The sequence below is a fragment of the Nansenia antarctica genome (assembly GCF_963989245.1).
Source record: "Nansenia antarctica genome assembly, chromosome: 9".
NCBI lineage: Eukaryota > Metazoa > Chordata > Actinopteri > Argentiniformes > Microstomatidae > Nansenia > Nansenia antarctica.
Genome location: NC_137679.1, coordinates 32,023,894 through 32,051,892, shown reverse-complemented (window position 1 = coordinate 32,051,892; position 27,999 = coordinate 32,023,894). Strand labels below are relative to the sequence as shown.

Here is a 27,999-nt window from a genome sequence, read left to right as displayed (position 1 = left end):
TAAAAATACAGCCTGACACGCCTGAAAGCTACTTACTGTGCCATGGCAACAGGAGGTTACAGTAAGGTATTGGCGCGCCACTGTGCCTTTAACTGTTCTCTGTAAGGGGAAAAGCACTGGAGCACTGTAATGAAAGGGTTAGGCCTGGTCACATAGATTGATATGAGGCTAACACACACACACACGCACACACACACAAATGCACATGCACACACTCACACACACAAATGCACAAGCACACACACTCACACATGTGTGTGTGTGTGTGTGTGTGTGTATGTGTATGAGAGAGTTTATGTGTGTGTGTGTGTGTGTGTGTGTGTGTGTGGGTGTGTGTCTGTGTGTGTGTGTGTGTGTGTGTGTGTGTGTGTGTGTGTGTGTGTGTGTGTGTGTGCGTGTGCGTGCAAGTGCAAGTGTACAAGTGCAGTACAAGAGGTACAGCATGCTGTAGCCAGTTGCTTATAATATGCTCATGTACTGCATATTATGAGCATACATGTAAATACATAATATGTAGCCTATGTTACTGTGTGTTTGAAGATGCAGGTGAAATATCGATCATAATCCACCAGATATCTTGTATAGTTTCTGATATGCTACAATGGACACACATAACCTTCAAGAAGAGAGGGAGGGAGGGAGAGAATGTGTGTGTGTGTGTGTGTGTGTGTGTGTGTGTGTGTGTGTGTGTGTGTGTGTGTGTGTGTGTGTGTGTGTGTGTGTGAGAGAGAGAGAGAGAGAGAGAGAGAGAGAGAGAGAGAGAGAGAGAGAGAGAGAGAGAGAGAGAGAGAGAGAGAGAGAGAGAGAGAGAGAGAGAGAGAGAGAGAGAGAGAGAGAGAGAGAGAGAGAGAGAGAGAGAGAGAGAGAGAGAGGGAGGGTGGTATTTTGGTGCAGGTTACACAGCTCCACTGAGAGTATACGTAGTAACGCTCCACACGCATGGTCTCTGGGAAGAACACACGTTCAAACCGCATGATATGGACACAAGGATTGCGATTGTATATCCGAGTCAACGAAAAAAGGACCTGAGAATAACCGTCGCGGTCAGTAATAATGGTCAGGGGAGAACAATGTCCTTCAACGCTGCGTCTTGTCGGGGGCGTTCATTTATGTTACACTTAAATCGATGCGCTAGAAATGTTTAATAGAAGCCGTCTGGATCCAGCTCAACACCGGCATCAGATCCTTTTATTGTCTTTGACAGACTATGTTTTATGCTGTGTGGACATAAGCAGTGTTAACCAGCGAGACCGGCTAGTGACAAAGCTTCGCACCTCCCGCAGTCTAGGTTATCTCCCGTTGCCAATGGTCATCATCGGACTGGATCCGTCTAGTTTCTAGGAGCGTGAAATCGTCTCAAAAGGATGCAGGTGAAAAATCAGATATGTACAGAGAGGAGTACCGAAGACCCCGAACACGATGATAACCAGAAAAAGTATTCCTGTTTTTCGAACATTAAAATATTCCTAGTGTCGGAATGTGCGCTTATGTTGGCGCAGGGCACGGTTGGAGCGTATCTGGTAAGTTATTCATCGAACGACGGACCTAACCTTTCTACTGATGCAGAATATTGTTTTTCAACATGAACCTAGGATGTATTTTTGGTTTGTTTTGGGGGGGGTGGGGGGTAATAAGTGGCATCAGGTCAAGTGCAACGGACTTCACCAGACTGTCATTCATTACGTGATGCGTAACGATGTTATGTGCGGTGCGGCGTTTTTGTTGATCATTATTCCCCGGTAATCATATTAGTGCGCCTTACCGTTACAATCACCCCTGAGGATTTTCACTATCCATTGATTTATAGCATACGCATTAGGCCACTAGACTATGCACCAGTTCAATAGGCATCACGACAGAAGGCACACGTCACAACAGTCACACACGCTCTCTTTGCCGGTATATCTCGTCTCTATAGAAATGCGTATTTTGATGGCCCAATGAAATGCAGCAAATGAAAATGCTATAGGCCCCAGATATACACCTTCAAAACACATCCGAAGCTTTTGCCGTTTGCCAGGACCGTTATTCGCCACTGCAGCAATTACACAGTGGTTATGGCCTCATCAGAATCGTTCATCTACACGTAAACCTGTTCATTATGAAACTGCTCCGTAGGCCTATATCAATGTGATACACAGGCTGCAAACAGGCTACTACTGATGTCACTGTTGGGGTAGGCCTAACAGACCAACAAAATAAAATAATAATAATAATAATAACAACACTGTCAGTGTACTAAAATGCAGGTGATGCAATATGATATGACATGATATTCTAGTAGTGAACCGTCCATCTCCATCCCTGTCCATCCTGATGGATATTGCAGAAGTAGGTTATTATTCCAAGGCTGCATTTAAATGAAAATAAAACACATTTTTTCTTCTATAGATGTGTACCCTACAGCAGCCCCACATACTATACACTGTTCTATGTATGTTACAGAAATAGGTTACTGTTCCACGGCTGCAACACAACTCTCCCATGCCTGTCATCATCATCCTATTTTGGTATGCAATGGCGGCTTCGCTGGCCCCCTTCATGCTAATGTGGGTAGCTCCTAGTGCCTCTAAATTAGCTGTGTGAAGTGCTGTCTAGACAGATTTCTTGGTAGCCCAGCAAACGAACGGCAGAGCAGACTGCTGAGGCAGTACAGCCTGAGGAGCCCCTAGGCCAACATCATTATAGGTGTTTATCACTGTACCTCTACAATAGAGAGTACCACAGGTTGCATTGCTGCATGGCTTTGTTATGGAATGACAACGCCGCCGGTTTTTATTCCTGTGTTGAATGGGCCTTTTATCCATACTGTAGGCTAATTCGTTATCGTAGCAGTTTCATAACACATGGCGTAGGCTACATGTGTTATAGGCCTTGCATTACAGGACGGACAAGTTCAAACGACAAGTTGGTGATGTAAAATATCATCAAAGGGAACTTGGTGCCGCTTGCATTAAGGGAAAAGAAAAGGATAGATTGGATGTTTTGTAACAAGCGACAGTTCTAGAGGAGGATACCAGTGTAGATTACAGGACAAGGAAAAGCCCTGGTGCCGGTCGATTGGGCTTCACACTCTCTCGCTGCTTGGCATCAGGCAGGCTGCTTTAGCTTCGGTGGAGGGGGGAGAGGGGGCAGAAAATCTGGATGCGGCCCTGCCTCCCTACAGAGCACCCCAGCTATGCCTTCAACAGGTCTGAGCTCTTGGCATGGGCTCTGAGGAGGGGAGGGAGACAGATGGTGATGTTTCCAGCCTCTCTCTTCACATTCCAGGGTCGCTGGCCATGGACAGCCATGTTCCAACGAGCTGGGCCTCGGAAACGGGGCTAGGAGCCTGGGAGATTTGAGGACCCATTTCAAGTGCCAGAATTGAAAGGCTATGTTTGAGGTGGTAAACACATCAAATAGAGGTTAAAACGACTGACGCGATCACATTTTTACATTAGGATCTAGGCACATTTCTAGTGTCACTTTCTTGCCCTCGACTTGATATTAGAAGAATTTGAATTACGGTAGACTGAAACCCAGCTTCTATCCATTAGAGCTGTTAGAACAATTCTAGAATTATCTGGAAATTCTGAACAGAACGTTTGGATTAATCTTCTCCCGTAGACTGAAGACCCATCTCTTCAGGCTACATTTTGACTGTCCCTCCAAAAGACCTCTTCACCCCCCACTACCTCCCTGTACAGTTTCTCTACTGTAAATAATAATCATTAAAAACAAAAAAAGTAATCCTAGCATTGTGACTGCCAATAGCCCCTGGCCCTAGCATAGATTTTTTTTCTTATGATGACTGATGTATAGATGATTCACTTACTTTAGACAAATGTTTGCTGTAAGTCACTTTGGATAAAGGCATCTGCTAATGCCAAAAATGTAAATGTAAATGTAATACAATTCAAGACTGAAACCCAACTCCTCTCCATTAGAGCTGTTAGCACAATTACAGAATTAACTTGAAATTCTGAACAGAATGTTTGGATTAATTTAGTTGACAGTAGAACAGTGGTGTAATAGACCATTCCGCCCTAGTGTACACAGAGCGTGTTGGGGCAGTTGTGGCCCAGGAGGTAGAGCCGGCGTCTAATGATCGCAAGGCTGTGGTTCGATCCCTGGCTCCTCCTGTCCATGTGTCGAGGTGTCCTTGGGCAAGACACCGAACCCCAAATTACTCCCAATGAGCGGGCCGGCGCCTTGCATGGTAGCTTGCCGTCAATGGTGCGTGAATGTGTGTGTGAATGGGTGAAAGAGAGGCGCTTAGGAATAAGTGCAGTCCATTTACCATTTACCATTTTTCCTGCGTGTGTGTGTTCTAGCCTTGTTGTAGAAAGCAGAACGGTAGTGTAATAGACCAATCAGCCCTAGTGCAATACACAGAGCGTGTTAGCACGGAGACCACAGCGGTTCCCTGTGTGCAGGGTTCCCGAGCTGGTCTTGAAAAGCCTTAAAGTCTAAAATCCAGCAATCCAACTCATAAGGCCTAAAAAGGTAAAAAAAAATATATATATATATTCGGTCTAAAAATGAGGTGCTAGGTCTTAAAAATGAGATCCTGCAAGTAAATCAGTCTGACCACCTCTATTTACCGGTACACGGAAATTAATCAAGCTGGAACCAAAAAAATGCCAATTAGCTTCCTTTTTTGTCTGTATCGCAGTGAAATCTCTAATTTCATCACCTCGAGGATGACAAAAAGCTATCATATGGTGTCGCGATAAGTCTAAAATTCTATTCAAAGAGGTCTAAAAAAGGTCTAAAAAGGTCTTAAATTTGACTTGTTGAAACTTGTAGTAACCCTGTGTGTGTGTTCCAGGTGAGCGTTCTGACCACGCTGGAGCGGCGCTTCAACCTCCAGAGCGCCGACGTGGGCGTCATCGCCAGCAGCTTCGAGATTGGCAACCTGGCCCTCATCCTGTTCGTCAGCTACTTCGGCGCCAAGGCCCACCGGCCGCGGCTGATCGGCTGCGGCGGCATCGTCATGGCGCTGGGGGCCCTGCTGTCGGCCCTGCCGGAGTTCCTGACCCACCAGTACGAGTACGACTCGGGGGACTCGTGGCACGCGGAGGACGGCCGGGACGTGTGCTCCAACATCTCCAGGACTGAGAGCAGAGACTCAGGCTTTCTGTGTGGGAATAAGTCCAACACCAACATGATGTATCTGCTGCTCATCGGAGCCCAGGTCCTGCTGGGGATCGGAGCCACGCCGGTCCAGCCTCTGGGGGTGTCCTACATCGACGACCACGTCAAGAGGAAAGACTCCTCTTTGTATATAGGTGAGTATGGGGCACGTACGGTATGTGTCGTTGTTGTTATTTCAGTGTTCGCTCTGAGATTAGCTTTGAAACCTAAACGCGCTTGTAGAGGTTTGATGATCAGAGAGGATTATGATCGGAGATCGTTATCGGAGACAACAAGGGTAATGAGGTCCTTTTGTCATGAGCAACAACCGGTGACCTTATGCCCGAGCCAGTGCTCGTCTGTGACCCCCAAAATATCGCTGTACTTCCTCTTGGATTAAGCCCATTGAATAATGGATCCGTTATCAAATCATGTTTAACACGCATCTCCCCCAGACTCCAATGACCAAGGTTAATGGGGTGACTCGTTTTGGCCACGGTTTCCCTGTAGGCTTAATGACATTCATCTGGTCTGTCTGCCCAGTCCCAAACTGACTTCACCCTGACACAGTAGCGCTGCTGAAGGGGTGGGAATAGACTGTTGTTATTAAGGTCAAAGTTGACACTCCCCTTCTGGTAACACCTTACATGAGCTGGTTGCTATCGCAACACTGCGATGTCAGTCCGCAAGTACAATTGTGTTGCAACAGAAACATTTAACTTTAACATGAATGAATGAATGGACTTTATTGTCATTGCTACAGTACAGGTACCAAACAACGAAATTTAGGAGGGGTGGCTCCCCTGGTGTTAGGAAAGAAAAAAGAAAAAAAACACTTTTAGAAAAAGAATAAAATCACAAGAAGGTAAGGAGCTGGTTTACATAAATAAAGGCTATGTACGCAATCCACTGTACTATACTGCACAGATAGTCAACTAGGGTTGTCATATTGCACAATAGTATTTTTTCACGTTATTTAAAGTGTCACAGTTTGCAGGCTTGAAATGTACATGTTTGTGCCTCAGCACTACACCTGATTTTTTCAGTCCAGCAGCTGCCATACAATCCGTCCAGACTGTCCAGGGCCCAGAACTTAGGTCTTTGCTGTGTTCAGGGCCTGGACGGCCCTGTGGTAGAAGCAGTTCTTCAGTCTGTTTGTCTTGGCGGCCGGGGTCCTGTAATCATGTACATGATTAACAAAATAATAACTACTCAATCATTATGTAATAACATGTTTATTACTACATATGCATATGTGCATATACAGTAGGCCTACCCTAAATGTTTGTCTTACTGTTGTTCCTTTATATCTCTGGACTGGAAGTATGTATGTAGATGTTGTTGCTGCACGACACCCACACACACACACACACACACACACACACACACACACACACGGAAAGCCCTCGACATTTACAGCATGTTGTACAGAACAGTACACTGTACTGTAGCTTGAGCTGACATTGACTGAACTAAAGTGAATTGCAAGCATGCCTTGTTATGAATAATGAAAAAATCATAATAATGTAATGTTTTCAGTACACAATACAATACAATATATATACTATAATTCGTTTTAAATTTTTAAATTTTTATTTTTGATGGAGGCCAGCAGTTCTTTTTGACACAATGTACAATCCAATTATTTTCTTTCTTTTTTTTTTACACAAAATCCATTACAGTGATATGCACACTTTTTATAGGACTTGAGCATACAGGCCGTACCCTCCCATACAACATGCTACTCTCATCCATCATCACAAACATTTATATATATCTAATGTACTGTATGTGGTATATATGTGTGTATATATAATAATAATAATAATAATAATAATAATAATAATAGTAACCTTTATATGTATAGCACTTTTCCTGCAAACGTTGCAGCTCAAAGTATCGTCACCTTCTTAAAATAATGTTTTGGCCTAAATATCATATACCACATACAGTACATATTAGATATACATAAATGTTTATGATGATGGATGAGAGCAGCATATAGAATGAAAGATATTGTAAGATATATATATATATTGGCATATGTGTATATGGCTCTAGGACAAACCGATCTGCAAGCTCCTCAAGAGCCCCTGAATTTCAGTGGCAGACCTGGGAAAGAGAAAACTACTGTCTCTCTCCCCCTCCATGGAATATGCCGGCTTTGCTTGGTCAGTGTTGTGGAGTCTGGTCTCTCTGGGACCGGCCCGCTTTGATGGGTCACATGACAAAGCCTGGGCCTAGGTGACAGATAGGAAACAGTGACAGGGGACAGACAACGGCCTCTCTCTCTCTCTTTCTTTCTCTCTCTCTCTCTCCCCCCCCCTCTCTCCCCTCCTCTCTCTAGGTGTGGATGAGAGACAGTCCACGGTGACAGTCTGGTTCACACAGATAGCTCTCTGTCCATCACCATCTAACACAGAGCCTGCCTTCAGAGAGAAACCACAGAGGGGTAGTTGTCACCCCCTACACAAACCCCCTTGACCTTACACTACAAAGAGGAGGGAGAGGTTGTGCTCTCCTGAATGTCGGGGATCAAAAATGCCAGCGTGTGATAACGCCGTCTCCTGGCTAGCTTTGGAGCAGTGAAATATTGTCATCTTTATGGAAGTTATTCTCACAAGGTCAGAGGCTGCACAGACATAACCACCAGGTTTTAATGTTCTAATCCGCAGGCTCTTGTCTTGGGTTGTCTTACTATCCAGGAAAAATAAGCCTGCGTGTTTGTCTTTGATGTAGGGGGGTCAGAGATGCTTTTTTTCCAAACTAATTATTCTTTTACTATAAATATCTTAGTGTGTGACATTTGAGAGTGACATTTCACACCAACATTATTTATGAGTTATTCCCCACAAAGAGTACAGACCCACTTGTATCTGCCATCCTCCCTGTCCATACAGTAATACATCCTATCAGCCTTAAAGTGGTGCAATACAATTCTTAAACATACTTGAATTATTAATACAGTTCAGTGTGAATATAGGAGATTCTGAATATTAGTCATTTTTATGGTATGGAGGTAGAGAGACCAGAGAGAAGAAGGCCCAGTTGTTGCAGTGTTCTCAAAGTGACAGTTATTGAGATGTCCTGGTTGTGACTCCCTAGGATTCATTGCCTGCTCCTGCATGGAGAAGAAAAACACACCCAACACCCAACTGTTTGTCTGCCCTTCACCGTAGTTTGGATAGCCTTCCGTATGTGTGTGTGTAAAGTGTGTTGTGTGTGTGGGTGGGTGGTGGGTGGGTGTGTGCATGTGTATGTGTGCGTGTGTGCGTTTGTGTGTGTGTGTGTGTGTGTGTGTGTGTGTGTGCGTGTTGCTGTGTGTGTGTGTGTGTGTGTGTGTGTGTTGCTGTGTGTGTGTGTATACATTCCCTATAATGGGGCTCCACTCTGCCAGGATCTCTCCCTGTCTGCCAGTTATCTGTAACCTTTCCGCTACAGGTCAGAGCAACAGCATCTGTACATACACGCCTATCTGTTCTGGGGACTATGAGTGGAGGAGGGAGGGAGGGAGACAGGGAGGAGGGAGGGAGGGGGGAAAGAGGGAGGGAGGGAGGGAGGGGGGAGGGAGGGAGGGAGAGAAGGAGGATGGAGGGAGGGGGGAGGGAGGGAGGGAGGGAGGAGAGAGGCCTTGCCGATACCAGTCTCTCCCCTCCACTGTTCTGGCTTGGGGCCATCTCACTCCAGATGTCTAGCATTATCTAGTAGTTATTGTGCCTAGGGTTCATATGATGAATTGAACAAAGTGTTTGTTTTACAAACGGGGTTACGAGAGAGAGTGGTGCAGCTGAGCGGTACCTGTGGTTGTCATTACTCACGACACAAGGATCACCCACAGCAGGTACAGGTTGTTCCTCCTCTTTGGGACGTAGAGTGGAGGTCTTGGCCGTTCGACAAAACCTCGGCAAATGCACCAACGCGATCGATACTTAAGCTAAATAAAACAATTTTACCACTGTAAAATCATATTCATGAAATGCACCCTGCGTTTTCAGAATACTTATTATGCCACCATGCACTCTGCATGTAAATGGAGGCAGCTGACTTCACTTACTTCTTCATTACATTATCGTTCTCCTCCTCTTTGGTCTTGCCCCGTCTGGCCTGACTGTAGCATTGTCTTACCAGCTCAGTGGAGAAACACATCCTTTCACCACAGCCCTAAAGGCCTGACACTTGACAGTAATAGATAGTCTATTATTCTTTCTTTTCTTCCATCTGTCTCTCTTTTTCTTTTCTTTTTTTTTCTTTATAAGTCTCTAGGCATGTTTATTGCCATGGTAACCTCCCACAATGCTGCTGCCAGCGGCCCGCCGTCCTCCGCCGTGGCTCGGTAACAACTCTGTGTGCCGGGTGCCACGGTATCTACTACTCTGCTCCCGTCTGCCGTTGGAGGCGTCGTTACGAGAGGGCAGAGGACGTGCAAAGTTGCGGCGCCACTGTTGAGTCCTCTGAATAATGGGACGTGACAGAGAGGAAGAGTTACGAGTTGTTTAGCTAACATGTACCCGAACGATTAAATATGAAAGCTACAGACCCCTGTAACCCTTCTTCTGTCTGGCAGACAGGGGAGCGCCACGTTCACAGGGTATTGTTGTAACGTTCCATCTATGTTTCATCTCATTTTATGAATAAGGATTTATGAATAACATACTGTAGCGAACGGGAATCTTCTAGTGTAACTCGCCCCATGCGGGAGTCGAACCCCGACCTCCCACATAACCGACGGCCGCGCTAACCATTAGACCAAGAGAGTTAACTCCCTTGGAGGAGCTGTTAACGGGGCCTCATACAGGATCGTTACACTATCCTCACCATTCGGGAGAGCGTGCCCTCACGCTTCACTATGTCAAGTCCCTCACGTGGACACGCCTCTCCGATGGCCTTCCTTCCATCCCAACTTTCTGACACCAGTGTAGCGAACGGGAATCTTCTAGTGTAACTCGCCCCATGCGGGAGTCGAACCCCGACCTCCCACATAACCGACGGCCGCGCTAACCATTAGACCAAGAGAGTTAACTCCCTTGGAGGAGCTGTTAACGGGGCCTCATACAGGATCGTTACAATACTACAGGAAGCACCGTTGAGGAGACATTTTCTTGTTCTCAATAGGAGAGAAATAGAGGTGTTGAAAAAAAGTGCAAATTCATTCCAGCGTGCTGTAGGCCGGGCGTGCAGGTGCTGGAGGTAGTATACCTGTAAATGCTCTCATTGGCGTGTAAAATGACTACACAAAATGTCTTTGTGTGCAGGCGTGTGTGTGTGTGTGTGTGTGTGTGTGTGTGTGTGTGTGTGCAGGGCCGCTTTAAGGGGGGGCTAGCTGGGGCGGTGGCACAGGGCCTCGCGCTTTGGAGGGCCTTGCGTGAGGCAGGGTAAAAAATAAAAAAAAATAAAAAATTCTAAATGTTCACACATGTGATAATCATAGTCAATCATATATCTAAAATCTAGCATACCTGTAGGACAGGGAGATTCTTAGCAACAGAAAAAAGTAATTTCCCCCTATGACACCTTACGTGAAACGTGAATTTTGGGCGTGCGTTGACACTTGTTGTGCATAGTGACTGCTTAGTGCAACGGACAAAATGCAAAGGGAACGAGACCGAGGAAGAAAATGTTAATCGGGTGCTGAAAAAATAAATAAAAATAAAAGAAAGGAAGGCTTCAGGGCCTCGCTTAGAGGTTCGTTCGAAACATTTCTAAAAACAAGTGAGGCTCCCGTTAGCACCGAAGAAGCTAACGTTACTGCTAGCACTAGCAATGCTAGTAGTAGCACGGCACAGCACCCCCCTGAGAGGCAAAGATGATGTCTCGGAGGTGGAGGAGGACAACAGCTACACCGGCAGCAGTGGGGCTGCCCAGCCCCAGGTGATGATGGTCAGGAGTGGCGAAGTAGAGGACACGGAGGCGGAAGATGGAGCTACTCAGAGCAGCAGCAGCAGGGCTGAGAGTGATGGAATGCAAGACGAGCCTACGGTGTCAGATATGTCATGTATGATGATCCTGGTAAATTGGCCGGTACATATGGACTCTACAGTTACAGAAGTGATCATTAGAAGAGGTCCCCCAAAGATGAAACCTGGATTTAGTTATCCTAAAAATAATGAGAACAGAAACTTTAGTGAAACTTTATTTCTCAGAAAACTACCAAATGGGGAAAAAATAGAAAGAAAGTGGCTTCCCAGTGAGCAATTTTACGTTGATTAGACGTCTAAACAACGTCTAAATGGCCCGTAGACGTCTAGGCCAAATCGAGGCTAAATATCGGCCATTTTTGATATTTAAAAAACGTCTATGTTTAGACGTTGAAATGCCGTTGAAACATAGACGTTGTTTCCCTTTCTATGTTTCAACGGCATTTCAACGTCTAAACATAGACTTTGTTTCAATGTCCAATTTAGCCTAAATTCTGCTTAATTATAACCTAGACATTGAAACACCGGTGTTTAAACGTCTAGGCTAAAACAAAGCCAAATGGAGGTGAAATTGAAACGACTGTTTCTATAGGCATTTCAACGGCAGACTATATATAGCTGTTGAAATGCAGTTTAAACAGACCTTTCAATTTCCAATTTCACATCAATTTAGCTTTGTTATAGCCTAGATGTTTAAACACTTAGTATAAGTAGACAAATAAAATGTTCATGAGTAATAAGTAAATTATGACAAGGAAATATGAATAGGAACATGTATTTATTTAGGGAAATAGTAAATACGAAATATAAATAAGGAAATAAGAATATTAAATATTAAATATTAACAATGAAATATGAACATTACATACAACATAATAGTATTTATTAACAGTTAGGGAGACAACATTTAGGTTGGGTTATTCTTTCTGTAGCCAGCACTCCCGTTCTGCCTGGGGCCCGTTCTGCGTTGTCTAGCGTGTGCGGAGAACATAAACACAAGTCAGTTGCACAAAAACGTATCTAACAAACGAGCGCTTGTTATAAACAGTTAGTCTACCACGTAGGTAGATAATCAGCGCTGGATAATCACATTTTCACCACCTACCTGAAATTCAACTGTCGAGTCTATATAATTATTTCTCTTTCGGTAACCAGGTAACCAACTCCTTGCGCACTTCACTTCTTCAAACTGTCTGCCCTTGTCTCTCTGCTCAACTCGACCGGTCGATTTTTTAATTTAAACGTCTCGCCGAACAACCAATGAAATAGACAGAACATCTGAAATGGGTGGGACTTCCATATGAAACAGCCAATCGTGTTGCATAACGCATGGCTCCAAGCGGCATTTTGATTTGATTAGATGATGCAGGTTGTTCATTGGGTGAACCGTGAAGCTGCAAAGCACTTGTCATGTTTACTCGACGTCATATGACAGGAGGGACATTTATTTAATTTAATTTTACGATTTCAATGTATCTACCGGTATATATATATGACACTCTTATAAATTGAAAGTGACCAATTACAAACATTGAAATTAACAATATTGTATTCATTACATTGGCAACACTTCATGACCAATATGTGTCATGACAGGCACAGCCTAATTCAGTAAAGTCAGTAGGCTATTGTTGGACAAAATATTTGAAACAGACACTCAACTAAACATAATAAACCAACAAAGATAAGAAGGCTTTCTTAAGATATTATTTGAGGATATGATTTTATTAGGGTCTCCCATTAATGAAATTGATTGTTGTCACATTTTATTTTGGGGGAAAATATGTTTTTTTGGTTGTTCTTTAGTTTTGTATTGGTCTAGTTGTTTTGACCTGTTATAGCCTACTGAATTTTAATGCATTTAAGATAAGTAGAAAATATGTTTAGACACAGACCGCATTTAGCTGGGTTAAAGGACAGCGATGTATAGACGCAATTTAAACCACCTCTTCTGCATGAATAACTATGCTAGACTACATGGAATCTCAGACTAAATGACGGTCTGGTACATATTTTGACAATCTACAGGCGTTTAGGGTATTAATTTAAACTCAACGTGCTGCTAGACTAAAACAGGTTTAGACACAGACCGCATTTATCTGGGTTAAAGGACAGCGATGTATAGACGCAATTTAAACCACCTCTTCTGCATGAATAACTATGCTAGACTACATGGAATCTCAGACTAAATGACGGTCTGGTACATATTTTGACAATCTACAGGCGTTTAGGGTATTAATTTAAACTCAACGTGCTGCTAGACTAAAACAGGTTTAGACACAGACCGCATTTATCTGGGTTAAAGGACAGCAACGTATAGACGCAATTTAAACCACCACTTCTGCTAGGATAACTATGCTAGACTACATGGAATCTCAGACTAAATGACGGTCTGGTACATATTTTGACAATCTACAGGCGTTTAGGGTATTAATTTAAACTCAACGTGCTGCTAGACTAAAACAGGTTTAGACACAGACCGCATTTATCTGGGTTAAAGGACAGCGACGTATAGACGCAATTTAAACCACCACTTCCGCATGAATAACTATGCTAGACTACATGGAATCTCATACTACATGACGTCTGGGACGTATTCTGACAGTTTAGAGGGGTTTAATAACGGTTTTCATGCATTTAAGATAAGTAGAAAATATAGCCGTAATATAGCTGGTTTATATTGGTTTATATTGTAGACGCGAGGTTGAAAAGACGTCTATTGCTCACTGGGTTGTGTACTCTCAAAAACGGGACATGTCTTTTTGCTTTTGCTGTAAGCTTTTCAACATAAAGGATAGGCCTACATGGTGGTGAGTAACATCTCTATTCATGTCAATAATGGCTTGTGCGTATTTAATGTTGGGTATGATGACTGCTTTATCCTAAATCCTAATCCTTTACGAGTATAAAAGGTTTGAAATGAAACAAACATGGTTGTAAACTATCTAAATAAGTAGATATTCTATTGTCTATCAGCACAGCATGTGAGCGCATTTCTTGCAATATATCGGTGCGTGCGTGTCGCGCGGTTATAATAGTAGCCTACATCATTATAAAAGGCCTCGCAAATCTGACTTCGCACAGGGCCTCGCATATCTCCGAAACGGCCCTGTGTGTGTGTGTGTGTGTGTGTGTGGGTGAGTGTGTGTGAGTGTGAGTGTGAGTGTGAATGCGTGCAAATGTGTGTGTGTGTGTGTGTGTGTGTGTGTGTGTGTGTGTGAGTGTGTTTGTGTGTGTGTGTGTGTGTATGTGTGTGTGTGTGTGTGAGTGTGAATGAGTGCAAATATGTGTGTGTGTGAGAGTGTGTGTGTGTGTGTGTGTGTGTGTGTGTGTGTGTGTGTGTGTGTGTGTGTGTGTGTGTGTGTGCGTGCTTGCGTGTGTGTGTGTGCGTGCATGTGCATGTGTTTTACGCAGTTTAACCTTTAGGATTTCGATTTTCATATCTCTAATTTTGTTTAACATGTTTCCCCAAACAGTTTGGATCGCCTGTTAGAAATGGAAATGGCTTCCTGCCGCAAAGGCCAACTAGCTTATAAGCCTGTTAAATAAAATGCAACCTACAGGATTGGAATTGAATTATTGATTCATGTCGTGTGCTTGAATGATACGCTCAGCTAAGAGCCATCTACTGTATCTCTGGTGGATGTATCACTTAACCCACACAGTATGTCCACCTGAACGCAATGGAAACCCAACATGTCTTTTTCAGCCTCATTTTTATCCCGTAAACGAACTGAACAAATGTTTGCAAAATGCACATTTTGATTTGTTACACATGGAACATGCTGCTCTTCAATGCCACAGCGGTACTACCACAGCCTAACGAGGTTATTCAACGACACTCAAAACGCATCAATTTGACTCAATTCCCCCCTGTGCTGTAGAGAGCGTTTACGACACCACCGTGGTTGAGTTGCGTGTTTGTCGTGAAAGCCAGTGCCCTCAGGCCGAATCTCTCTCTCTCTGAACTAACTCTGTTAGGATGACTATGTTTTCACCCTGCATCGGCCATCCCATTCGTTCTACTAATGTGCGTTATATACTGCTGTGTGTGTGCTCCGAGTCCGGTGTCCACCCGCAGTGAAATGTTTTCACTCCTGAGCCGGAGAGTTATGGGCCCTTCTCATGTAGGACAGCAAAGGTTGGTTGTGGCCCCCTGCTGATTCAGCAGCCCTGCCCCTCCATTCACGTCCGTCCCTGGGCCTTTTATTTGTGCGTCTTCTGGGACCGGCGTTGCCAAGACACAAAAAGCCGGTGATTAAGTTGTGCCACACTGCAGCCAGAGCAGGCAATTATTCATGCATCGGTGATGTAACCAGGTAAAAAAGACCCCCCCCCTCCCCCGCCTCCTGTGACCTTGCCGCGGCACTGCCGCATTCACTTGTGGGGGGGGGGGGGGGGGGGGGGGGTGTGCTCATTGTAAAGGGCCGCGCTATAATAACAACAAGGCAACGTTATTTTCTCCGAGCTCTCGCCACAGTGTGAGTTGTTTGTTCATCTTCTTTTTTTTATTTTATTTTTGTAGACTAAGCATGATTAGCTTTTATCGCTAGGCTGACACAGAGGATTCTGTCTTGCAGTTAATCTTTTGTAGTAATGCAAGGTTTCAGAATACAACCTCTGCGGTTGGGAGTCTTCCCAAGGCCTGCGTTACAGTACGTATACAGTAACCCGCCGTGGCCTGCCTCAAACGGCGGTGACATGTCTCAGTGTCTGTCCTGACTGAGCTGGGGGTCCTTTCGACCTTTTTCCCGCCCCTTGTTATTCATCCTGTCAGACCGCACTGTGATTCTGGTTCTAATCTGCTATTGTAGCCACCGGCCTCTATAGGATCTCCACGCGCCGTGAAGCTGTCAAGTTCACTCTGCGAGCCATCAGCTTGAGTGCAGTATCCCTACCTGTCATTTCAGCACGCCTCGCTTGGGTTCGGCCAGACAGCTAGTGAGTTTTACGTCGACATCTCAGTCTGTGGAGCACTAAGTCCCCGCCGCTGTTGTCAACGAATCTCTGGGAGAAGGTCTCTCGAATTCTTCTCAAGATTAGCCTCAACGTCGTCTTTAGGGTCTCATTTAGCAGAAAGGCCCTTTAAGCACGAGACATTCTCATTCGAATAACGCCACGCAGCACAACGGTTGCTCTAATTGTCTGCTTTACATTATGCGTTCTTCTATCTTCTAGCTTCTTTTTTTTTTTTTTTTTTACTCGCTCTGCAGCAGTACCCCTGAGAGCTGCATGGTATTAACCAAAAAATTGTCAAGAGGGTTTTATTAGAAACAAAAGCAATCTATTTCATGCATGAGGAACAATGCAAGGTCATTGAAGATCCTTCATGAGCCGTGTTATGGGCCTGTGTCTCCAGCCGACTGGAGCCCAGAGTGCCCTATTTCAGAAGCTGCATCGCAAGAGAGAGAGAGAGAGAGAGAGAGTGAGAGAAAGAGAGAAGAAAGGGACATTAGAGAGATGTGTTGAAGGAGATGGCAGCTACATGGTCTAATGCCATGCGTGAATGCACCGGCACTGGTAAAAGCCGGCCTTTTTTTTGTGGGGGGGGGGGAAGCATTTACTTTAGGTGTCAGGTTTTTATCTTTCCTTTTCGCTCATGCGAACAACCCCCCCCCCCAAAAAAAAGGGGGGAATGGAAAACCATCACAGATTATCAAACGATTATCCTAATTTTCATCGTTATGATCCGAATTCAAAACTGCAATGTCCTTATACTAACCAGAACCTCCCCACACACCGTACTGTATATCAGGGCGAACTGTACTGTACAGTATGTGCTCGGTACACCCTGACAGTGAGTGAACTCATCCTCTTTTGCAGGCAGTGGGAACAGGCATTAGAGCAGTGTTGCCGTGAGTCCACTGCAGCACAGTCTCTGAGGAAATGGACTCAAATGTACCAACTGTTTGCAGCAAACAATGGAGGAGCAGACAGGCTTCCAGTGTTCCCATGATGGACATTCTGCAGCTGTTGCATGTTGGATTATGAGGCTTCTCTCTCTCTCTCGACTGCACAAATAATGAAAAGGCTGCTTGCTGGCTTTTCTGTTTTATATTACGCTTATCACTGTTCACACTATCAGCTATTTTACTTTGAAGCTGAGGGAGGCAGTGTTTCAGGAGTCAGTTCATTTGCAAGAGTTTGGAAATAAAGGAAATTGAAATTGACATTTTTCCTTTTTTCTGTTTAAGTGTTCAACATTGAAGGGATTTAGAAATCCATATATGCTGGATCAAAAATGTATTCAACAAAAAGCTCCATATGCATGTTGGTGTGAGCAAAATATCTTATTTTCATCATATTTAGAGACTGCAGATGGATTCACAAAGCAGCCCATCCCCCATGCCTCACAACCCAGAGTCCTATGCATCTACAGTGTGGCTGGCTTGAGGCTAAAACTGTTGATGTGTGAATTTCCTTCATGAAGACCTGAACTCTTATGTAGCGTGAATCCAATATATCTTTACTAGAGCAAAGGAGATGATGGGTAGGTATATTGAGTAGTCTTCCAGCCCACGTTGGGAGAGTGTGTGTGTGCGTGTGCTGGGGGGAAGCAGAGTCAGGGGATCGGGGGAGTGATGTAGATCCGATCGGTTGGCGCTGTGCCAGTCAGTGCCAGCGCAGACCCACTCAAAAGGTTGGCACAGAGTTTACTACACTGCGTAACCAGGCTTTTTCTGTCTCCTGACATTGGCCCTGCCCGCCATGCGTCAATGGCTTTGTTCAAAGGCTTATTATCTGCTCTGGTGATGGAGGGGTCAGATAGGGGGTGAGCTGGGGACAGCTGTACTGCAAGCTTCTCCCAGAGCGAAGAGAAAGTATTCCGTCTGTAAAAGCCGGGGTAAGGGACACACTTAGGACGGGCTTATTCGTTCAATAACGGGGCTTATAAACGAGTAACTCAACCTGCCAAGGTTTTATATTTGACTCACTGTTTCGTTCACTCAATGGGCACATTCTCTTTTTCTATCACTTTGTTAATGTATGTTATGTATGTTCTTTTTAGCCACTGTTGTTTGTATTACAACTCATTTGAATGAGATTTTTTTATTTATTTTTTTAAACATAAACCCTAACCCCCCAAAAAAACAATATTTATCTAGCTTTAGTTTCCTCAATGTTTGTGTAAATGATACGCAACAATGTGAACGCTAGGGGTGGTGTAGCACGCTAAGGCGCAGTGTGCTATGCCACCAAGGTCCCTGGTTTGATTCTGGCCATCAACATACCCTGCATGTCATCCCCCCTCTCTCTCTCACCCGTCCTTCCTGTCAATCTCTACTGTCTCTATTCCAATAAAGCAGAAATGCCCTAAAAACATAGCCTCATAGCATAATTGACTAAGTCATGCTTCACTTGTGGTCAGCCGAGCCATCTTTGTAGTGTAAAAAATGCCTATGTCAAAGAGATGACTTGGGCAGATAGTGATTATGCAATGTAACAAGCATTCTGATTAGATGATGGCATAGGCAATCATACACAGTGAATCAGCAGTGTTAGGAGAGTAGAGTTAGGCAGACATCTCAATTTGGCCAAAATATGAGGCTATGAGGCTAACAATATTTGTTTTAAAAAACAAGAGTGTCCTTGAGTGAGAATTCAAATGAACTGGCTCACTGGGTCAACTGACTTTTATAGTATGTTCCCAAAGCGTTCACTAATCTACTCAAATTAAGATATTACATTCTCTTATTCTCTTAAGTCCAATGTCCGCTTAGATATCAATTTACTCCTCAGAAGATATAGCTTCTTAATGCTTGCCTATTGCTGTGTTTCTCCCTCAGTCAGCTCCTTAGCCATCCCAGTAGATTTTCCCCAGGCTGTTCCTTGCTCTCACGCTGCCCCTCTGGCTAACAGATTAGCCCCACCAGTGTTCAGGTGTTGATGAAATTACTCAGTGGGGGTCTTTTGGCAGCCCCTCCCCTCCTCCCCCAACCTGTTCTCCCTGGCTCAGGGCATTGTTACAGGTTATTAAAGGCAGTCAGCCAGCCGGTGCGGTGGGGTTGGTTGGTGCTGCTAGCTCCAGCTCTCAGCTGCCCTCCTCACGCAGCATGGCTAACCTGGTTTCAGAGACCCGGGCCCGGCACCGCCGGCAACCACTCAGCCCTGCTTATTGGAACGCTGGGCGCTGTGGCCCTCCCTGCCTGTCAGGCGCTGGGACTGGGACATCACCACTAAGCGCCAGACCCAATCCCCCCCTACCCCGCCCTCCCCCCTGCCCCCCCCCCTCCCCTCCCAGCTACGGCTGCATCCCTCAGCATTTCCCCCTCGCCTCCATCTCCTCTAGGCTGATTGCTTTTGCATGAGGAACCCATTTCCTGATTGATAATTTATGGTCATAATAGATAATGAAACCTTAGATGAATGTTCTAATGGCACTTGTTCAGTAAGTATGGATTAATGGTGAATAAATCAGTCATTTTAGGTTTTATGTGAAATCCCCCCTCCAGCGCCTTCGTGAAATCCACTATGACTCTGCTCTTACACACAATATATTCTTGATTGCGCTGTTGATTGCTACGGGGAAAATGTTTTATACTGAGGAGAAATCTCTTACTCATCATTTACTGGCAAAGACACAGGTTTTGGCCAATGGGAGTGGAGAGAAAGCAGTGTTATACTGCACTCTAGTGGTGGACTGTGTGTACTGCAAGGGTAGTGATTTTGTCTGTTCCAGTTGCTTTTGATTGAAAACTTTATTAGAAGATTTGCAGAAGTAAGTACATGAAAGTACATATTACATACATGGTCAACTAACAGGATAAAAACCCAAGAAAGCCACTGGCTTATTTCAATTGGGGTCCTTGATGAGAGCTGAGAGCAGGATGCTGAGAGCAGGATGACGGCATGTTGCTATTTTCTAAATATCTCACTTACTTAAAAGTTTTGATCAGATTGCCTGGATGATTCCATCTTATTTTAATATACCCTCTTTTACTGTGCTACACTGGTCTCTGTGTTCTACCATGTCTCTTATTTTCTATACTACTCATTGCCTTATATTACAGTTTTGTAATTGTTGTATTGTTGTACTTTCATTAATTGTTAAGCACCTTGTATTGCAATTTTGTGACAATTTTGCACCATTTATTTTCACTGTATTGTTGTATTTTCATTATATTGTTAAGCACATTGCAATTTTACACGAAAGGCAATATATAAATAGTCTGATTTGATTTGTTTGTGTTTTGTTTCAGGTATTTTATTTTCCACCTTAGTGTTTGGACCAGCCTGTGGGTTCATCCTAGGGTCTCTCTGTACCAAAGTCTATGTGGATGCGGTCTTCATCGACACAAGTGAGTGGCAACAACTCTGCACCTCTATAGAGGTGGTTATGCTACCAGGCCATTGTACAGTATTACTTTAGTTATGTATGACACCATACAACTCTTTAAGTAGTTTAAGTAGGCCTTTATCAAAATTCAAAGTAGTACTGATTTAAAGTAACCCCTGTGTCAACACATGTATGTCACACACATGCAAACACATACAGTATGAAACCTTATGACACCTGGTCTTCAGGCCTGATAGACAATATATCAGTGTTTCCCACAGGATGTTGTGAGACTTGTGGTGGATGGACAGAAGAAGAAAAAAAACAGCACTAAAAATACTTTGGGTTTGTTATGAGACTATGGCGGGCCAAATTAGACTAGACTTAGAAACACCGATACATACCGTGTCTGCCATGAGTGTGTCTCTCTCTGTTGCCACCCCCCTTCTCTCCCTGTACGTAACTCCCAGGCCTGTGTCTCCTCTCCTCGTCTCCAGGTAAGCTGGACATCACCCCAGACGACCCTCGCTGGATCGGGGCCTGGTGGGGGGGTTTCCTCCTGTGCGGTGCCTTACTCTTCGTCTCGGCCCTCTTCATGTTCGGCTTCCCCCAGTCCCTGAGTGAGCAGGACGTGGACAGCGGCGGGGAGAGCGAGCAGGCCATGCTGCCCCCGTCCCTCTCCGGGGAGTACGAGGGCGCCAAGCCCAGCAACGGCGTCATGCACGGCTTCGAGGCTAACAGCGGCCTCACCTGCTGTGAACACCTGAGAGGTGAGAGTCAGGGGGACCCGTGGCCGGGGAGGGGGAGGACACAGCTTGAGACAAAATAATACTTTTTCTTCTTTTTTTTTATTGTAAACATTTCACGTTATAAACCTCGTATATTGTTTGTAACATGTAAATGTACATTATCCCCCCCCCCAAATAAAAAATGTAACCACCCAACCTCCCACCACCCGATGTAGGTCAAGGTCACAACAAATTAAGTAAAATAAAATAAATAAGTAAATAAAATGCAGCATTAAGTGGCATGAGAAGATAATAAATAAACGTATGTAGTAAATGCAATCAGCTACAACAAACGGCCAATTGATACATGAAAACAATAGGACAGTATCGTAATAGTAATAATCAAAGTAGGTGAGACGGAAAAAGGCATAGTAGAATAGGCGAAATAAGAGAAATCTTTGATAATTGTAGGAAGTGTTGTGTTTTTTTTTTTTTTTTGTCCTTATAATCTGCTCTCCTCTCGTCCTCTCTCTCTCCACCCCCCCCCCCCCCCCCCCCCCCTCACGTCCTCAGTGATCCCACGGGTGACAAAGCACCTGCTATCTAACCCAGTGTTCACCTGCATCGCGCTGGCAGCCTGCATGGAGATCGCCGTGGTGGCCGGCTTCGCCGCCTTCCTGGGGAAGTACCTGGAGCAGCAGTTCAACCTCACCACCTCCTCGGCCAATCAGCTGCTAGGTGGGTGAGAATGCCATGAACTGAGCTGGTCTTCTGCAATCAGCTGTAGGTAATAGGATCACTAGACCTTTCCTGTTGTGTGTGAGTCAGCCCTAGACCTCCTGTTGTAGGGCTCTCTGCACAGAAACAACATGAAGGCTGGCTCAGTTTCTGTGTCAAGTGAGGTTGAGGTTGGGGGGGGGGCGCTTAGTGGCGTAGCATACTAATGCGCATACAACACATACAACATGTCATCCCCCCTCTCTCTCATCCATCCTTCCTGTCAATCTCTACCGTCTCTATCCCAATAAAGCAGAAATGTCCTAAAAAATGCCTTAAAATTAAAAAAAGTTTTTTAATATATATTCATTCAAGTGGATGTGGTACTTGTGTGATGATCATTTTAAGCACAGGAGCAGGAACTAACTGTGCCATGTTTAAGCCTTTTTTGATAATAACAGTGTTATTGGCCCCTGAACCCATGTGAAAGTTAAAGGATATATCCATATCGTTCACACACTCCTACATAACCCCTGTCCCTCTGCATCCTGGGGGGCGGCTGTGGCGCAGGAGGTAGAGCCACCGTCTAATGATCGCAAGGTTGGCAGATCAGCGGTTCGAGCCCCGGCTGGCCACATGTCGAAGTGTCCTTGGGCAAGACACTGAACCCCAAATTGCTCCCAGTGAGCGGGCAGGCGGCTTGCTGCCATTGGTGTGTGAATGTGTGTGTGAATGGGTGAATGAGAGGCCATTGTAAAGCGCTTTGGATAAAGGCGCTATATAAGTCAGTCCATTTTATGCTGCAGGTATGACGGCCATCCCGTGCGCGTGTCTGGGGATCTTCCTGGGAGGCCTGCTGGTCAAGAAGCTGAACCTGTCGGCGCTGGGGGCTATCCGCATGGCCATGGTGGTCAACCTCATCTCCACCGCCTGCTACGTCTCCTTCCTGTTCCTCGGCTGTGACACGGGGCCCGTCGCCGGCGTGACCGTCGCCTACGGCAACGAGTAAGTATTTCACACAGCGATAGGTCTAGTATATATAGCCATGGTCCGGCCTGAGTTTCTGGGTACCCTGGCTGAAGTGTTTGGCCATGTTTGGCATCGGTTGGTGCCAATGTACATTTACTACATTTTTTAGCATTTAGCAGACACCTTTTTCCAAAGCTACTTACAACAGATTTGTCTAAGTAAGTGAATCATCTATCCATCAGTCATCATAAGAAGAAGTAATCTATGCTCGGGCCAGGGGTCATTGGCAGTCATAATGCTGGAAGAAGGAATAATTATTTTTTTTGCTTTTTTTGGTCAAAATGTCTAAGACAAGAGATGTACCTCTAACTCCAATGCCAGGAGGTTTTTTTATATATGTAATGGTACATATACATACATAGTTTGGTACATATATATATACATATTTTGATAATGGTACAAGGACTCAAAGCACCTAGGTAACCTTTGACCTTGTGTCTAGAACCCTCCGGTCCTGGCAGAGACCAGAGTCGCCGTGCATTAACAACTGCAACTGCTACACGGCCTCGGTGAGCCCCGTGTGTGGCTCCAACGGAGTCACCTACCTCTCCGCCTGCTTCGCCGGCTGCACCAAGGCTGTGAGTTCCCTGCACCGCCCCCTGGGGATGGGACCTGTTTGAACTGGCCCAGTCACAGCCGTGTCCAGAGACAAGCCCCTAGTCTAGCCACTATGACCCGGAGACACCTGTAGAACTGGATACTGTAAGAACATCAAGATCCAGTATGGATCCACCCATCATAGGGCAATGTGGTGCTACCTCCATGTTGCTTATACCTCCATCTGATCCTCTAAGATTTAGACTGAGATTTAGATTGAGTGCCCAGGACGAAGGGTCACAGGGTTGTTTCTGGGCAGGGTGTGATTCAGAGCGTCGTCGGCAGGTCATATAGACGTCCGGGCTGTATGAGTCATGAGTCTCAGAATTAGACATCAAAGTCTAGGTTATTATGAGTAATTGACACGTATTTTGTTTATTCATTTTTACGATGTCCTTCTCTGCTGTATATATGAGTCATATAGACACAAACCTCTCCTCCTTCCACTCCACCAGAACTTGACCAGCTGTTTGTGCATCTCCGGTACCAGTGAGGAGCAGGTGGCATTGCCAGGGAAGTGTCCCAGCCCGGGCTGCCAGCAGGCCTTCCTCACCTTCCTCTGTGTCATCTGTGTGTGCAGTATGATCGGCGCCATGGCCCAGACTCCCTCTGTCATCATCCTCATCAGGTAGCCTCCACAAACCTATATTCCACACACACACACACACACACACACACACACACACACACATATATACAGGGTTCCCACGAGTCCTTGAAATCCTTGAAAGTTTGTGAATTTTAGAAGAAAAAAAATCAAGGCCTTAAACGTTTTTGAAAATAGACATGGGTCATTGAAAGTGCTTGAATTCCCCTTTCTCTCTCTAAAAAAAACGTAACGTTTTTTTACGTAATTATTAGTAGATAAGTCTCTGTATTGCTTAACTTAACACAGTAACTTTAAACATATTTCACTCATATTGTTTTGCCGTGCTGTGGTAGAGAAGGCAAGAGATCATCTAGTTCACATTCAAGCCTCTCTTTTTAATTGTTGTCTGTGAGCGGATAGTTCCTATTATATAAATTCTCATCTAGGTCTGTCTCAAACTATGCCGTGTCGGGTCCTTGAATTTGAGGGAATTGAGTCTTGAAAGTCCTTGAAAGGTGCTTGAATTTGATGTTTCAGAAGGTGTGGGAACCCTGTATATATATATATATATATATATATATATATATATATATATATATATATATAAAGTGATGCATACACACACATATAAAGGTGGAAAAAATTTGTTTCTCTGCTTTTCAGAACCGTGAGTCCTGAGCTCAAATCGTACGCTCTGGGAGTTCTGTTCCTCCTGCTACGACTGCTAGGTAAGACTGCTAGCTTTTGTATATTATATTTGGGGCTCTATTTTAATGGCGTAAAAAATAGTCTTAGCGCAAAACGCAAACGCTGGAGGGGGGCGCTGGTGCTAGCAGTGGCAATGATGGTGGCGCTACTAAGGGTTATGTCATAACTAGCAAAAGTGCTATTTTCAAGGCCGGAATTTTTCAGTGCAACTGATGGCACTTGACCTGCTCCTTGTCGTGAACATGCCTCTTTTACCGCTACTCCACCCACCTGAGTGCCGACAAAGACAGCGCCAAAGCACTGTGGTAATTTCACCTATTTACCGTGGACACAAATTGCCAACGCCTGTGTTTGAACTTGCGTCTGTTTTGTGCCGGCTGAATAGAACCCTCACTGGGGTTCAGAGCACACTCAAACCTCACTGGTGTTCAGAGCACACTCAAACCCTCACTGGTGTTCAGAGCACACTCAAACCCTCACTGGGGTTCAGAGCACACTCAAACCTCACTGGTGTTCAGAGCACACTCAAACCCTCACTGGTGTTCAGAGCACACTCAAACCCTCACTGGTGTTCAGAGCACACTCAAACCCTCACTGGTGTTCAGAGCACACTCAAACCCTCACTGGTGTTCAGAGCACACTCAAACCCTCACTGGTGTTCAGAGCACACTCAAACCCTCACTGGTGTTCAGAGCACACTCAAACCCTCACTGGTGTTCAGAGCACACTCAAACCCTCACTGGTGTTCAGAGCACACTCAAACCGATTGACATCCATGCTAGCCTCGGCAGCGGCTGACCTCTGACTTTCTCCTTCCCAGGATTCATCCCCCCTCCCCTGATCTTTGGCATGGGCATCGACTCCACTTGCCTGTTCTGGAGCACCGTGTGCGGGGAGAAGGGCGCGTGCATGCTGTACGACAACGTGGCCTACCGCCACCTGTATGTGAGTATCGCCATCGCCCTCAAGTCCACCGCTTTCATCATGTACACCACCACCTGGCACTGTCTGAGGAAGAACTACAAGAAGTACATTAAGAACAGCGAGGGGTACCTGACGCCCACCGAATTGTTCGCCTCCAACGTGACTCTTGACAACCTGGGCAAGGAGATCACCCAGAACCCAGTGAACAGGACAAAGTTTATATACAACCTGGAAGACAGCGAGATGTGCGATAACATGGAGTCTGTTTTATAGTGTTAGAAGGGGCAAGAGGAACTGTCTGTCTGTCTGTCTGTCTGTCATCGCTCTGCCACATGCAAATTCACTTGAAGGACTATCTTTATTTTGTCACGCTGTGGATCTGTTGTCATTCATGTTGTTGTCGTTCATGTCATGGACTCCTCAGGCCCCGGATGACTGTTGGAAACCCCTAGGAATCTGAACAGATTTATGTGGGAGGGTCTAATGAGATGGAGTTGTTATTATTATTATTGTCTGTCTGCATTCTTTGGTTTTGTCATCTGATATGTAAATTAGGAGTGATAACGGACTAGGTCACGTAATCAGCCTGTTAGTTTTCCACAGATAAAATAAATATTCGAATTAAATATCAGTTTCAGTTCCAACAGTTTGCAATGAACGTGAAAAGAGGAGGACCACCATCATCAAGAGATGATCTTCAGGCTTCAATCCCGAATTCGTTTGGGTTGTTTTGTAGTTCATCCCCCATCAAAGGGCAGGATTGTTGAAACTGCCATTAAATGTAAGTTTCATTTGACTGCAAGGTTTACTCGCAGGGTTATCTTAAAACTACAGATTTTAGTTGGGTTGAAGTTGAAGATGTTTTGAAAGATAAGACTCAAAATGGAGATCATCTCACCTAGATTTTCATTGTAACTGACCCATTGTCTCTGCTTTATAGATAAATTATATATATATATATATATATATATATATATATATATATATATATATATATATATATATTGACATTTACATGAGAAGTATAGGAATGTCCTGGCACTACATAACGCTTATCCCTTTACTAATTATTTCAGTGTAGTGTTCGTATTTGTGAACATTGCACAAGATTCATACAGAGGTCAACTTACGGAGGTCAACTTACCTGTGTTGACACTTCACATACTGTCCTTTTTTTCCTTTTTTAGTAGCTAGATCAAGTCAATGACAATGGTTTTCAGTGTATCCCCATCTGAAGCATTCTCTCATGATACGATACATCCAGATGTTTATAAGAGAACATTATAAATTTATTTATTTTCATTTTTTGTTTAATTCTTTTTCACGAAGAATGTTTTTCCTCAATAGAGACTTTCATGAATATATCAATTTCCGTCAAGAGAGCTATGACTTCCAAAAGCAGATTTAAAAAAGCAGAAATGTGACTGACAGGTGACATTATTTTAATTAAAAAGCATGCTCGAAAATGCATGTAATGAAACAATAAAAGATATATTCAGTATGTCATGTCACTTGCACGGGACATTGAGGAGGTTGATGATGACTTGACAAGGGTTAAATCAACTTAGCTGTTCTAACCTCTTGTGTACTTTTGACTCGTTACAAAAGGCTTTATAATGCATAGTGCATTCTGACATAGCCAAAACAGTTATTTCATGGATAATGGTCAAATACTGACTTTGGCTTACATATTTATGGTATCACAAAGATAATAATTAATTTTATTATTTACAAAAGACTTCTATTATTGACAGTGTTCTAGCAATGCTGTGTCCACAGTGATGCAGTGCCACTGTATACTGTACATGAGTTTGTATGTACATGTAGCAAAGTGGAGAACATCACCAGTCTGTAGAAACATTTACATAATGAATATTTCAATTTTTAAATGATTTCGATCAACTTACATTGTAAGATTTTAATACGTTTTGCATCAAAAACATGGACTCATCCATTGAGCGGTCTACCACTGAAACATATCATGTATTTAGCATATCTCTATAATATTTCTCTCAGACAACCCACACTACAGTAACATGACTGAAACCATATCAATTCATTAGCTAATAAAGTACAGTAGGCCTACATCACGTATGTAATTCCTAATAGAAGTGATATCTGTAGCCCGTCATAGGAGAACGCCAAACCAGTTCAGTGACTAGAGAGCCATGATTAGTTGTGCTGTTGGTGATTTTACCTGAGATTTATCTGTTATAACAGTGTTGTAAAGGTGTTATGACAGTGTTGAGCTCAGCATATGTCCTCCTAACCTAACTCGTCAGAAGATTCCTGTGTAGACACAGTACAAATTGGCTGTAACTGTCAACAATATCATGATAATGAACACCAACACCCAACGGTAATGGCTAAAGAATTGTCCTGATATTTAGGTGCTAG

At 44.3% G+C, this 27,999-nt stretch overlaps 1 protein-coding gene across 1 annotated transcript; it reads left to right on the top strand.

Moving 5' to 3' along the window:
• Window positions 1–1,364: 1,364 nt before the first annotated feature.
• On the top strand, window positions 1,365–25,875 carry LOC308164727 (solute carrier organic anion transporter family member 3A1-like; the record flags this gene model as incomplete). Its single annotated transcript, XM_080538745.1, has 10 exons — window positions 1,365–1,520; window positions 4,814–5,273; window positions 20,234–20,332; window positions 20,808–21,080; window positions 21,612–21,776; window positions 22,562–22,760; window positions 23,227–23,362; window positions 23,837–24,009; window positions 24,634–24,698; window positions 25,499–25,875. The coding sequence occupies 10 exons, from the start codon at window positions 1,365–1,367 to the stop codon at window positions 25,873–25,875; spliced, it is 2,103 nt and encodes a 700-aa protein (XP_080394871.1).
• Between the last annotated feature and the right edge of the window lie 2,124 nt (window positions 25,876–27,999).